Below are 15,686 nucleotides of genomic sequence, written 5' to 3'. Positions count from 1 at the left end.
ACGGATAGCTTTAGCAGCAACAATAAATCTAATTATGCTATGCATATTTAAGTTAGCCAAACCTGGAGCAGTGGTAGCAATCTTCTATCACAATGGCAAGCCCTTTAAGATTATATATTGTTAATCATATAAGTGAAGAAATGAGGAAAACTGTGGTTAAAGAAATTGTTTGATCCAATAATAAAATTTCATTGATAATTGATGAATCAACCACAATAAGCAAAAAAAACCACCCTCATAGTATTTGTTCGATACTGTATTGAAGGTATGGGAATGAATTCACCAGTAAATTTGTTTTTGGACTTGGTAGAACTTGAAAAAGCAACAGCAGAAGGAATGTTGTTGTTGTTGTTAGCTGCGAAGTCGTGTCCGACCCATCGCGACCCTAAGGATAATGTTCCTCCAGGCCTTCCTGTCCTCCACCATCTTCTGGAGTCCATTTAAGCTCACGCCCACTGCTTCAGTGACTCCATCCAGCCACCTCATTCTCTGTCGTCCCCTTCTTCTATTGCCCTCAATCTTTCCCAGCATTAGGCTCTTCTCCAGTGACTCCTTCCTTCTCATTAGGTGGCCAAAGTATTTTATTTATTTATTTATTTTATTTATTTATTTAATTTATATACCGCCCTTCTCTCAAGAGACTCAGGGCGGTTGACAGGGCAATACGTAAAAGACAAATTTGAGTTTTAGTTTCAGGATCTGGCCTTCTAAAGAGCAGTCAGGGTTGATCTCCTCTAGGACTGACCGGTTTGATCGCCTTGCAGTCCAAGGGACTTGCAGGAGTCTTCCCCAGCACCAGAGTTCAAAAACCTCAATTCTTTGGCGCTCAGCCTTTTTTATGGTCCAACTTTCACTGCCGTACATTGCAACTGGGAAGACCATAGCCTTGACTATATGCACTTTTGTTGACAGGGTGATATCTCTGCTTTTTAGTGTGCTATCTAGGTTTGCCATGGCTTTCCTCCCCAGGAGCAAGGGTCTTTTAATTTCTTGGCTACAGTCCCCATCTGCGGTGATCTTGGAGCCCAGGAAAATAAAATCTGTCACATTTCTTCCCCATCTATTTGCCAGGAATTGAGAGGGCCAGATGCCATGATCTTGGTTTTCTTAATGTTTTCAACCCAACCCAAAAGTTTTCAACCCAACTTTTGCACTCTCCTTCTTCACCCGCAACAAGAGGCTCTTTAGTTCTTCTTCACTTTCTGCCATTAGAGTGGTATCATCTGCATATCTTAGGTTGTTGATATTTCTTCCAGCAATCTTAATTCCAACTTTTGATTCATCTAGCCCTGCCTTTCTCATGATGTGCTCTGCATATAAGTTAAATAGGCAGGGTGACAGTATACAGCCTTGCTGGACTCCTTTCCCAATTTTGAACCAATCAGTGGTTCCGTGTCCAGTTCTCACTGTTGCTTCTTGGCCCACATATAGGTTTCTCAAGAGACAAATAAGATGGTCTGGTACGCCCATCTCTTTAAGGACTTGCCACAGTTTGTTATCATCCACACAATCAAAGGCTTTAGCATAGTCAATGAAGCAAAAGTAGATGTTTTTCTGGAACTCTCTAGCTTTCTCCATGATCCAGCGTCTGTTGGCAATTTGATCTCTAGTTCCTCTGCCTCTTCGAAATCCTGCCTGTACTTCTGGTAGTTCTCGATCCACATACTGCTGGAGTCTAGCTTGTAGGATTTTAAGCATAACTTTACTAGCATGAGAAATGAGTGCAATGGTGCGATAGTTTGAACATTCTTTGGCACTACCTTTCTTTGGAATTCGAATGTAAACTGATCTTTTCCAATCCTGTGGCCACTGTTGAGTTTTCCAAATTTGCTGGCAAATTGAGTGTAGCACTTTTACTGCATCGTCTTTTAAGATTTTGAATAGCTCAGCTGGAATACTGTCACCTCCACTAGCTTTGTTGTTGCTCAGCTTTTCTAAGGCCCACTTCACTTCACATTCTAGGATGTCTGGTTCGAGGTCAGTGACCACCTCATTGTGATTATCAGGGATGTTAAGCTCATTCTTGTATAGTTCTTATGTATAATTTTGCCACCTCTTCTTAATTTCTTCTGCCTCTGTTAGGTCCCTGCCATTTTGGTTTTTTATCATGCCCATTTTTGCATTAAACGTTCCCTTCATCTCTCCAATTTTCTTGAAAAGATCTCTGGTCCTCCCTATTCTATTGTTTTTTTCTATTTCTTTTTTTATTGAAAAGTTTTACAATACATTTTTTTTAAAATAGAAAAAAATCCCTCCCCGCCCTCCCCTCCCCCCAACCCTCCCCTTCCCCCTCCCCGACTTCCCAGAGCTGAATACAGGGTATAAACTTACAAACTTACGCTAAAATAACAACAAAAATAAAACATTAAATTCTATCGCACTTTAACTCTCTGTAATGATAACTACAGTATATTACTAACAAATAAGAAATAACTAATAATACATCATATAAAACCACTACTTATTCAAATGCTAAGTGAAACTTTTTGGTCCCGTATTTATTCTGAATATATTCAATCCATCTTCTCCATTCCACAATATATCTCTGTTGCGATTGTTCTTTCAAATGTGCTGAAATCTTTGCCATTTCCGCCAAGTTAGAAACTTTCAAAGTCCACTCTTCTATAGTCGGCAGTTCCTCCTTCTTCCAATATTGCGCTACTAAAAGTCTTGCTGCCGTAATTAAGTTCAGCATCAATTTTGTATCTATAACAGTAAAATCTGTAATAATACCCAACAAAAACAACTGCGGAATAAACCTTATCTTTTTCTTAAACATCTTTTGCATATTCCACCATATTTTAATCCAAAAAGCTTTGACTTTTTTACAAGTCCACCATATGTGAAAATACGTTGCATCCTCACAACCACACCTCCAACATTTGGGCTGGCAGTTCGGATACATACTTGCTAGTTTTTAAGGGTCTAAATGCCACCTATAAAACATTTTGTAAAAATTCTCTCTTAAATTTTGGGCCTGTGTAAATTTTACGTTTCTAACCCAAATCTTTTCCCAAGTATCCATTGTTATAACCTCCTGAAAATTCTGGGCCCACTTTATCATACAATCTTTAACGAGTTCCGTTTCTGAATCAAATTCTGTCAGTGCACTATATATCCTTCTTATATGTGCTTGACCTTGATCTCTAATTTGTTTTACCAAATTTCCATCAGTTATCGAAAAACCAACTTTCTGATCTTCTTTCCATCTTGCTTGTAACTGCCCATACTGAAACCAAGTTTGCACAATCTTTTCTTCTTTTAAAATATTATATGGCTTTAATTGCCATACATTCCTTTCTATCCTTAAAATTTCTTTATATGTAGTCTCATCATGTTTAAATCCAACATTTATATTTTCTATTGCATGTTTGGGTATTGCCCAAATTGGTACCGTATTTTCTGGCATATAAGACGACTTTTTAACCCATGAAAATCACCTCAAAAGTTGGGGGGTCGTCTTATACGCCGAGTCGTCTTATACGCTGGAAAAATACCTCTCGGATCTTTTCTCTTTTCTGTTGGGCGGCGGGATCGCTGGGTGAATGGAGGTAGGCATGGCAACCCGTGGTAAAGCGGCTGACGGCAAACGGCGAATGGGTGATGGAGGGCAAACTCTCGTTAGCTTCAGGGGTGGCTACTGCAGCTGCCGCCTTTGCTCTCTCTAGGACTGGCCATGCTAGCGCCTCCAATGCTGGCTGTCAGGTCCCCGAGGAGGGGCAGGCAGTCCTCAGAGGCGCCCCGCTCGACCATAGGAAGGGAGCACCTTTGCTCCCGCCGAGGCACCGCCTGACTCGCACCGACCAGAAGAATTGCTTGCCCGGTCACGGAGTGCGGAACTGAGAGCAGCAGCGCACCAGGCGAGAGAGCTCAGAGAAAAGGTGAGGCGCCCATTTGGCGGGGAAGGAGCAAAGCTGGGCAAATCACAGAGCAGGCGGAGCAGAGAAACGTTACAGGGGAAAAGGGGGCGGGGTTTAAAAGGCAAGGCGGGCGGGACGTGGAGACATTCTGCAGTTAGAAGTAACAAAGGAGCCTCCGGGCGCTTTCTGGATCGGATTGTGCAAACTGAGCGTGCCGCTACAGTCCTCGTGTTTCCCAGGCTTGCCTGTCATGCCAGAGGTATTCCCTGTAGCCCCAGATTCTTTAGCTCCCCACTTTCCTTAATTCGGGTGAATTTTGTGCTCCGTGGAGAAACATTAATACGCAAATGCCGTTTGTTTAACTGCGCAAAACTCGGGGGAAACCTTGGTATTTGCGAACGGAAAGGCTTAAGCCTTTTCATTTCTGTTTTATGCACGGGCTGGGAGGGTCACGAAGTTTACCTCTTTTATTTTAGCAACATCGTGGCACTTATAAAAAAAGGGTACTAACGCTAAACGAGTTGTTAATATGCAGATTGTGTGCCAGGAAGTGAAATATTGAGTTATTAGCCCAAACCCTATAATTTAACATGAAAAGTAGGGGGTCGTCTTATACGCCGGGTCGCCTTATACGCCGGAAAATACGGTATTTTGTAATTTAACTTATGTCTATATTTTTTCCATACTCGCAACAGAGCATACCTTAATATATGTATCTTAAACACATTATCCACCTTCTTATCATACAGTAAATATGCATGCCAACCAAATAACAAATCATAACCCTCAAGATTTAATAATCTCCCTTGTGTTAAATTAAACCAATCACTTATTGAAGATAAAGCAGCAGCCTCATAATATAGTTTAAGATTAGGCATTTTAAGACCACCTCTTTCACGTGTATCTTGCATTATCTTAAATTTCACTCGTGGCTTTTTCCCTGCCCAAACAAATTTATTAATACCTTTCTGCCATTCCTCCAAATTTAAATCCTTTTTAAGTATAGGTATCATTTGAAACAAAAATAGGAATTTTGGCAAGACATTCATTTTTACTGCTGCAATTCTTCCCAATAAAGATAATTGTAATTTTTTCAAACCTTCTAACTCTTTTTGAGTTTTTAACCATAACGATTCATAATTATTCTTATATAACTTTACATTTGAAGCTGAAAGGTAAACCCCCAAATATTTAGTCTTTTTAACTATTTCAAATCCCGTTAACTCTTCTAAAACAACCTTTTGTTCTATAGTCATAATCTTAGACAATATTTTAGTTTTTTGTACATTTATCTTAAATCCAGAGACTTTCCCATATGACGTTATTATCTCCATCAACTCTGCAACTGAGTAAGTCGGTTGACTTACTGTAATAACCAGGTCATCCGCAAATGCTTTCAGTCTATAATCCTGATCTCTTATTTTAATTCCCTTAATTTTATTTGAGTCTCGTATTTTAGTTAATAATATTTCCAATGTTAAAACAAACAGCAAGGGTGACAACGGACACCCCTGTCTTGTACCCTTTTCGATATTACATATTTCTGTCAAACTACTATTAACTATTATTCGAGCTGTTTGCTTCTGATATATTGCTCTGATTGTAAATTTTTTCCCCCAAACTCCATTTTCTCCAATGCTTTAACTAAAAATTGCCAAATTTTTGCAAATATCTTATAATCAGTATTTAAAAGCGATATTGGTCTATAGTTTTTGGCTTGGGTAGCGTCTTGATCTTCCTTTGGAATAAACGAAATAAGAGCTGTTCTCCACGATGGAGGCACTTCTCCTCCCAATTGAATTGTCCTAAACAATTCTCTTAAAGGTTCCACCATTTCTGACTGTAAATTTTTATAGTAGACGGCAGTCAAACCGTCTGTTCCTGGTATTTTACCCACCTTTAATTGCTTAATTGCTAAAATAATTTCTTCATCATTTATCAATTGATTCATCCCTTCCCTTTGTTCTTGTGTAAGAACAGGAATGTTAACTTCCTGCAGATATCTATCTATATCTACATCTTGAATCTTGTCTCTAACATACAACTTAGAATAAAAATCAACAAAAGCCTTTTTAATAAGATTCTGCTGATGCACCACTTTACCCTTGTACTCTATTCTATCTATATTACGTGCCCTTTGTTTCTTCCTTAACAAGTAAGCTAACCACCTACCCGGCTTATTGGCATTACAAAAGGTATTATGTTTAGCATACCGTAAATTAGTTGCCACTTGATCTTCCATCAACATATCAAACTGGCCTCTAAGTAAAGTAATTACCTCTTTAATCTTCCCATCAGATGGATTTAAAATTAGAGCCTTTTCTTTTCTCTTAATTTCCTCCTCTAATTCTTTTCGCCTAAATTCCAATTTATGTCTGTATTTATTATTCAAATATATTAACACTCCTCTCATATAAGCTTTACTTGCATCCCAAACCATTTCAATAGAAGTACCCTTGTACATATTCATTTTAAAAAATTCTTTCATCTGTTTTTTACACTCTTTCACATTTTCTTGATATCTAAACAAATTTTCATTTAGTTGCCAAGACCGTCTGTCTCCATTATCTTTTTCTATTTCCAACCATACTGGACTATGATCTGATATAGTTCTTGGACATATCTTAGTCTTCTTAATCCTAGAAAAAAAATCATTGGTAATTAGTACAAAATCAATCCTGGATAGAGATTGATGCCTATCAGAAAAAAAAGTAAAGTCTTTTTCTTGCAAGTTTCTTTCTCTCCAAACATCTCTCAATTCCAAGTCATCCTTCATCTCAAAAAATGATTTAGGCAATCTAGCATGACTTGGTGTACTTCTAAAAAGCCCTTTTTTGTCGATTTGTATGTCCAAAACTCCATTCCAATCTCCCATAAAAATACAAGATTTGTAATCCAATTGGATGATCTTGCTATGTAATAATTTATAAAATTCTCTTTGCTGTTGATTAGGAGCATATAATCCAACCAGAAGTATTTTCTTGCCTTCTAGTAATAGTTCAATTATAACATATCTTCCTTGTTTATCTGTTTCAATTAAACTAGCTGATAAAGTGTTCTTAACGTAGATAACAACTCAATTTTTCTTATCAGGAGCAGAGGCAATAAACTGTGTACCCAGCCTAAAGTTTATCAAATACTTTTGATCAACTGCTTGAATATGTGTTTCCTGTAAACAAATAACATCATTTTTAAATTGTTTTAGATATTGAAATACTTTCTTTCTCTTATGCAGGGAATTTAATCCATTAACATTCCAAGGTAGAAGCTTTGTCGCCATCTTTTGCAACCTGAAGCTTTTGGAGCACCTCTTCCAGAATCACCTGCACTCTCTTCGGTTTCGCTCCTCCCACTGCTTCACTATAAGTAGGTTTTTGAGATGTAATTATGGCTTTCTGTTGTTCTTGTTCTTGTCTCATTTGTCTGGTCGCAGCCCGTGTCACTCTTTGATCTCTAACCTCTTCCATTGGAACCAGAATCTGATCCACTCCTGTAATTTGCTGGGATTCTCTATCTTTCAGCTGAATAACTCCTTCTGCTGCTTGTATACTGTCCCTTCGTGGCTGACACTCTCCTTCACCATTCCTCCTTTTAAATTCCGAAGATGGTGGGGGACCTGCCTTGAAAATATTAGCATAAAAATCTAGTGCCTGCAAAACTGTATTAAGACGATATCTCGTGCCTGCGTGCATCACCACCATGCCTACTGGAATCTCCCATCTAAACTGAATATCCCATTTCCTTAATTCCTCTGCCAAAAAAGCAAATTCTTTTCTTTTCCTTAAAATTCTTGGAGGAATCTCTTTCAGAATTAGAACTTCTTGCTCTGCAACTGTGAATCTATTATTATAGAAGGCTTGAATAACCTCATTTCTAATTGCTCTCTTCGTAAAATAGACCACCACATCTCTAGGTAACTTTCTTTGTCTTGCAATCCAAGAATTAACACGAAATATTTTATCTATATCCCCCATAATATCTTCTGCTGAACGCTCCAAAACCTGTTCAAGAGCCTGCACCAATATTTCTTTCAAATTTTCCTTAGGATCTTCTTTCAAACCTCTGATTCTCACAGCAAACTCCATTTCGCGGTACTGTAGCATTATCACATCATTGTCAATCTTTTCCATCACAGTTTCAGCATCTTGCATTTTAGCATCTAATTTCATGTTATTTTGACTAAGTTCTTCCACACGGTCATCCAGACGTTCAATACACACTGCCAATCCTTGAAATGCAGCCAAAATGTCTGCTCTTATCTCAGTATTCTTCTCCTCAATAAGGGGATTGTATTTTTAAAGCATCCTGCAAATTTTTATTGTTAAAGCTGGTGCGGGTGCAGGAGGAGGCATCAAAGCCTGTAATGAAGACTGCTGAACTGGCGAGGCACCAGCACTTCTAGGAACTTTGGTTGGTTTGGAAGCCATTTTAGCACCACTTAATTCTATTGCGCACTTTCACTTTCCGCACCGCTGGCAACTTTTTCCACAAAATACTCTGAGTTAAAGTTCAAATACTTGCTATTACAGCATTCTCCTGCACAGCTCTGCCTGCATCCAGGTAATCCACATTTAGCTATCGATGGCAGGGATGGTTGCAGCGTCCTGCTCTGCTCCAAAGCCTTGGAGCAGAGGCGTCCCGGAGTCCAGAGCAAACTCAGGCTTCGGGGGGGCTCACACCCTTCAACCACCAGTTTAAACTCTGGCGATCTAGGGGAGCTCTACCCCTGCCTAAGCGCTCACCCCCTCCTCTTCTCCCGAGGAGCGCGTTTCTGAGCCGCCAAACAGCTGATCGTCGCTGTTTTTGGCAGCTCTACGGAAAACAGCGGGGCTGACGGCCGAGACGGCCGCCACCAATGGAGCCTTGCCACCCGGAAGACATTTTCTTCTATTTCTTTCTTTGTTCATTTAAGAAGGCATTCTTATCTCTTCTAGCTATTCTCTGGAATTCTGCATTCAATTGGCCGTATCTTTCTTTTTCTCCCTTGTCTTTCACTTCCCTCCTTTCCTCAGCTATTTGCATAGATTCCTCAGACAGCCATTTTGCTTTCTTGCATTTCTTTTTCTTTGGGATGGTTTTGGTTGCTACCTCTTGTACAATGTTGCGAACCTCTGTCCATAGTTCTTCAGGCACTCTGTCTATCTGATCAAATTCCTTAAATCTATTTGTCACCTCTACTGTATATTCAACAGGAATATGATTTAATTCATACCTGAGTGGCCTAGTGCTTTTCCTTACTTTCTTCAGTTTAAGCCTAAACTTTGCAATGAGAAGCTCATGGTCTGAGCCACAGTCAGCTCCTGGTCTTGTTTTTACTGACTGTATAGAGCTTCTCCATCTTTGGCTGCAGAGCATATAGTCAATCTGATTTCTGTGTTGACCGTCTGGTGATGTCCATGTGTAGAGCCGTCTCTTGGGTTGTTGGAAAAGAGTGTTTGCTATGACCATCGTATTCTCTTGACAAAATTCTATCAGCCTGTGCCCTGCTTCATTTTGTACTCCAAGGCCAAACTTGCCTGTTATTCCGGTTATCTTTTGGCTTCCTACTTTAGCATTCCAATCCCCCATGATGATAAGGACATCATTTTTTGGTGTTAGTTCTATAAGGTGCTGTAGGGCTTCATAGAACCGGTCAATTTCATCCTCTTCAGCACTGGTGGTTGGGGGGTAGACTTGGACTACTGTGATACTGAATGGTTTGCCTTGGATTCGAACTGAGATCATTCTGTCATTTTGAGGATTGTATCCCAGTATTGCTTTTCCTACTCTTTTATTTATGAAGGCTACTCCATTTCTTCTGAGGGATTCTTGCCTGCAGTAGTATACCTGATGGTCATCTGAACTAAATTCACCCATTCCTGTCCATTTTAGTTCGCTGATACCTAAGATGTCGATGTTCAGTCTTGTCATCTCTTGTTTGACCACATCCAGCTTTCCTTGATTCATGGATCTTACATTCCAGGTTCCTATGGAGAAAAAATCTTTACAGCATTGGACTTTCCTTTCACCACCAGACACATCCACAGCTGAGCGTCCTTTCAGCTTTGACCCAGTCGCTTCATTTTTTCTGGCGCTACTAGTACTAGCCCTCTGCTCTTCCCCAGTAGCATATTGGATGCCTTCCGACCTGAGGGGCTCATCTTCCAGCGTCATATCGTTTTGCCTTTTGGTGCTGTCCATAGGGTTTTCATGGCAAAGATACTGGAGTGGGTTGCCATTTCCTCCTCCAGTGGAATATTTGATTCCTTACTCCAATGTCTTTACTCTTATGGGATGACAGAAGATTATTTGAAAAAATATTTGATTTCTCTGGCATGCGATGGCGCCGCTGTGATGATGGGATGTAAAAGTGGAGTGAAAAAATTGCTTCAGGAATAAATAGATTCCAATCATTTATTGATAAATGGTATGTCATATATCATGCTTCACCAAAGAATAGCAGAGTTGCATTCATGTGCAGAATTACTGGGGACTGAGCTGCTGAAAATCGGAAGAATTTTAAGTACCCGATGGGTGTCATCTAGTTTGCATACAGTTTTGGCTGTATGGAATAATTTTGAATCCCTTGTGTATCATTTTGAACAAGCAATGCAAGATCCTACAAGAGATAAAAATGATAAATGCACTTATGATGGCTTGAAAAGAAAAATAACATCTACAGAATTTTTATTGGACCTAGGATTGATGTGTGATGCTCTCCAAGAATTGTCAATTTAGGTTTGGATCTACAGGACCACAACATCGACTTGTATAAGGCAAATAAGAAAATAAAAATACTGGTACAGGTTTTTGAAGAAAGAAGACAGAACTTTGGGCCCTATTATAAATGTGCTGTTGCTGCTGTAAATGATTTAATTTAATTTTAATTTATTAATATTTCTATACCGCCCTTCTCCCGAAGGACTCAGGGCGGTGTACAGGGCAAGAATAAAACACAAAGTTACAAAAATTAAAAAGTAATTAAATACATGCCCATAAAAACAATAAATACATTAATAAAACCCCAATAAAATGATAATAAAAAACCCCACCAATCCCCCCTCAGGCCAGGCCAGCTTGTTCGAACAGGTATGTTTTCAGATCGCGGCGAAAGGAGCGGAGATCGGGCGCCGTCCGGAGCTCAACCGGTAACTGGTTCCATAGCTCCGGGGCGCCCACAGAGAAAGATCTCCCCCTGGGGGCCACCAATCTACATTCTCTGACCGGTGGCACCCTGAGGAGTCCCTCTCTGTGGGAACGCACAGGGCGGAGGGAAGTTGACGCCGGCAGCAGGTGTTCCCTAAGGTACTCCGGACCCCTGCCATGTAGGGCTTTAAATACCATAACTAGTACCTTGAATCTCACCCGGAAGACAACTGGCAACCAATGCAGCTCATGGAGCAGAGGTGTGACATGGGAGTATAGGGAAACTCCCAACACAACTCTTGCGGCTGCATTCTGTGCCAGTTGGAGCTTCCGGGTGGTCCTCAAGGGCAGATCTTCGCTTTCGTGGAGTTTTACTTTACAAAAGAGATTCAAAAAAGGATCCTCCCATTGACCCAAGTATATTTTATACAAAATTAAAGAGTCAATTGAAAAAAGATAACTTGATAGCAAAGACGATAAGTTGGCGTCTTGGTCTCACGTACTTGATCAAAAACATTGGCCTGAAGATGTTAATACTCAACTGACATTTGGAGAAGTGGAAATTAGAAACTTATCAATCAGACTGCAACTAAATGAAAGAGAAATGATTCGTGGATTCTGTGAATATATTCTCGAAAAGACATATCCAGAAAAACTGTTGCATTTGATACGGACTCTGAATACCATTCCTATTTCTTCAAGTGAATGTGAACGTGGGTTTTCACAGATGAATCTAATTGCCACCCCAACAAGAGCTTCATTAAAGACTAAGACAATTTCAGCACTTTTGTTCATCAAATTTGTCTTGAGACTTTTCGATCCTTCAAAGTACGTTGATCTGTGGTTACTCAGAGGACAACATTCGGCCATAGATACTAAGAGGAAGGAAAGGAGTCAAGAAGATTTGCCAGACGAGAATTGGAGAAAAGTTTGGAATTTTCTATGAACATTTGCCTTAAATACAATAAATTAAATGTATGTTAAGAATTGAATATATAATTGTTTAATTATATAAATAAATATATAAATAAAATTATATAAATAAAAGATTAACAAGATGAGAGTTCCAGCTTTTTTAGAAAAAAGCCCTGCTTTTAATGGCTATACTTTTAATGGCTATACTTTTAATTGACAAAGATGAACCCAAGACTGAAAGTTCCCACCCCCAAAGGTTAGAAAGTAAAAGTTGAACTCCCCACCCCTACAGTTGTCATAAATCACAATCCCCAATTAACTACTTTGGTGAGCTTTCTAATGGTAGCTCCAGCCTGCCAAAACTTAGGCAGCTTGACCTTGGTTCACAAAAGAATGTATTTGTTATGGCTAAACTAAAAGCACACATCTTCCCCCTCCTATGGCAGCGGCAACTGAAAACGAAGTAAAGATGCTGCAGACAGAATCATTTGAAGGTTGACATGGGATTTATGAAATATACTGTACATTCCTTAAAAACTAAAGCCAGTGAAGAATATTTTAATTTTCTACTCAAACTATATAATGTGTTATTTAGGTTTTATTTTTATAATATTTTATATTTATGATAGTAATACATTGTGAACTTAGTTTCTATGAAGACCTCCTCTAATTCACACAGGCTCTCCAGAGTTTCAAAAGCTGCAATGAAGCCAAACAATGAACATATCAAACATTTAGCTCTTTTATTATTTTTGTAAAATTTCAAATGTATGTTTCTTGATGGCTGAATAACAGCAAAAATCCCATTTTTGACCCTTGTTTTCTACACATGTGCAAAAGCATCACCAGCCATCTAAAGAGAAGAATTAAATATCCTTTCCCAAGACAATTGCAATCAATTTTATTTTATTTTACTTGCTGCTTTCAGTGCTGGAAAAATGATCACATTTTGAGTACAGTGTAGGTAAAACCCAAAATTTGAAGGCTTTAGTCAAGAGAGCTAAATAACTCTCTAGTTAAGCCCATAATGGTAAATGCTATGATCTGTATCAGTTTCATTTCGGTACATTATTGAAGTTATATCCTTTTAAAATTTGGAAAATTAAAGGCACCATCAAATGAGGACCCAGATTGTTGGGGGCAATAAGCTGACTTTGTAATAATGCCGCTTGTGGGGAAAGCCCTAATAAGCAGGCATATACATAGAATGAAGGCTATTGCTAAGCACATTGGTTTGTGCTTAAATTGTAAGCCGCCCTGAGTCTTTGGAGAAGGGCGGGATATAAATGGGATTAAAATAAAAATAAAATAAAAATAAAATGGGAGTCATAACTTTAATGGTGAAATCCTGGGTATTTGTTCTTTTCATCATAAACTGATCAACAGGGGCAATGTCCTCAAAAGTGTATCGAATGATGCAATATTCATTTTCAACATATTGATTCCTTCTCACAAACTCAGTGGTATTTTCATCCATGACTTAAAATCACTTTATACTTAGGTAAGATTGAAATATTCTTATATCCTAGACAAGATATTTTCCCAGGAACAATAATTCCCCTGTATTTAATAAAGTCTGGACAGTAACATCTGAACTTTTGTCTGCTTCTTTGGGGACCATCTTATTCATTAAACAAAACATTAGCCCCAGTCAAAGCAGGAGGCAAAGAGGAGGGCGCTCACCATGCATCCTGTTGCTTTCTTTGAACTGCTCCTCTTCCTTGTCAACTGAGTCTGGCTCCGTGCAGAAGGAAGCAATGTTTTCATCCAGGTGCCAACTTTCGTTCTCATCTACCACACTAAACATCAGGAAGAAATCAAGGTCCACATCATCGCGTCTTGAAGGTAGCATTTTCAGAGTTCCTGGACCAGGAAAGAACGTGAGTGAATGAAGGACACCAACAGGGTGGAAAGTTATAGATTTCACCTGCTTCAACTTCTCTTCCAGGATGACCTGCCAACCTGGGATTCACTGCATGCAATGCCCTTAAAAGAAAGGGGGGGAAGGGAGGGGTCATCAATCATACTGTTGCTGCCATCTTGAATCTATGTCCACAGATCACACTAAGGCAGAGAATTGTTTATGCTGTATGAAATGATTTGTAAATCAAAGTCTGCGTTTACAATATTTCTATCTTGCAATATTCACTGCATAGAACTGCAAAGTGCCATACACCTCACTAAAAACAAGCAAGTTGTTTAAACATTACATTATGAAAAATCTTTATAAAACTTTTTAAAAACCTGGAGCAATACTATGATTTCAGGCCAGACCAGAAAGGCAGAGCAGCATCTTTGTTCGTTTGTTCGTTTTTTAAAAAATATATATTTTATTGATTTTTTAATATAAACATCTTGACATTTGGTAAACAGCGTGCTGTCTGGATTTATATTTACAAAGTAATCACTAACAGTTAATTTCTATATTCCAAAATCCACATTATAACTTTGCTTGATTTTCCCTTCTTCCAATAATATTCTCTTTGCAACCTAAATTAATACAATTCTTATTAATTTGATAGGTAACAATTAAATACGTATAAAGATTTTTCTAAAATTTCTACCAATAATAATCTCATCAATATCATGCTTCTTTTCTATCTGGTCATCTTGGTTACACACACTGCCACCCTTGCTATTGCACTGAGCTCAGGGCTATTTAGAGTTTGGGGAATTTGGCAGTGGCGGCAGTTGGTGAGGTGGGCAGCAGGAGGTATGAAGCCTCCAGACTCCGCCACTCTGCGCTCTGCCTGGTTCTCCCTCCGGCTGCCCACGGAAAGTTGTCCCTGTGGTGAGTTGGCCATGTTTAGCTATCCTGCATCAACTTGGCAGAGGCGACTTGGTGGTGGCAAGCGGGCTGTGCCAAGTTGTCCCATTTTGCCCAAAATTACATTTAATATTGTTAAACTAAGAACAATTCCCCATTAAGTCTCAAGAAAAAAGCAGGCAATGTTGTCTAAAAAGTACAAAATGGAAGCCTATTTATGTTACATCATCACCTTGCCCATCCTCCTTAATAACCTCTTGGTTATTAAGTTTAATTTCTAACCAAAATCAAATGGGCCACCCTGAAATAAGTATTTGCTTAAATTAAATTAAGTCTGAACCCTGGAACATTCCAGAAAGGTTTTGTAGCTTATTGTAGCAGAGGCAAGGTCATTGCAAAAAGGAATGACAAAACCAATCTCATTTTTCTGAGTAAATTTACCTTGTTTGCATATCAGCAAAGGCCCAACTAAGCCACTGGCAATATCTTTTGGTGCATTGACATGGGAATGATAGATCCATGTTAAACAGGCTGGATCATCAGCAGTTGGGCCATGGGCTTCAGGAACCGTCCATGTGTAAGTATGGTTTCCTCCTGGTGGGACAGCATCATCTGCCTTATGATTTTCAGAGGACCTATCAGGATACAAGGCCCCTAAAAGAAGGGATCAATGACATCATCCAGTCAAAGGTAGGTTTCACAAGAAATCTAATGGTTAATTCCTCCATCTGTTGATATATATTATTTTATATTATTAACTGTAGGATAGTCTACACAAGGTCCAAACACAATAAATTTGTCATTAGCCTTTTTTGAGTTTACCCTCTGTGTGTGCTGCCACCACGTGGCTGTGTGGAGAAATCACAATGTGGGCAGTCAGATCCTCCTACCCTATGATGTATTTCCTCTTCCCTCCCCTTTCTGGGATGGACTTCCTCCTCCTTTGTCCCTAGAGAGTACAATCTCCATTAGCCAGAAGACATGGGGTAACTTGCAGACTCAATATGCAGATCCTGGAT

General features: G+C 39.2%; 1 protein-coding gene across 4 annotated transcripts in view; it reads right to left on the bottom strand.

Annotated features, from left to right (window-relative positions):
• HEPH (hephaestin) overlaps positions 1-15,686 on the bottom strand; it is a 111,841-nt gene that overhangs the window by 81,121 nt on the left and 15,034 nt on the right. For all 4 annotated transcript variants that reach the window (XR_014493635.1, XM_083372228.1, XM_083372227.1 and 1 more), the window contains exons 5-6: positions 15,109-15,321; positions 13,584-13,763 (exon numbers count right to left, since the gene is read on the bottom strand). Coding sequence is in view for 3 of the 4 variants with exons in the window: in XM_083372228.1 (XP_083228354.1) it covers positions 13,584-13,763; positions 15,109-15,321 (393 nt within the window). In the remaining variant the exon portion in view is untranslated. The remainder of the gene's footprint in view (positions 1-13,583; positions 13,764-15,108; positions 15,322-15,686) is intronic.

Source organism: Vipera ursinii (genome assembly GCF_947247035.1).
Source record: "Vipera ursinii genome assembly, chromosome: 12".
Classification (NCBI taxonomy): Eukaryota; Metazoa; Chordata; class Lepidosauria; order Squamata; family Viperidae; genus Vipera; species Vipera ursinii.
This window is presented reverse-complemented; position numbering and strand designations above follow the sequence as displayed.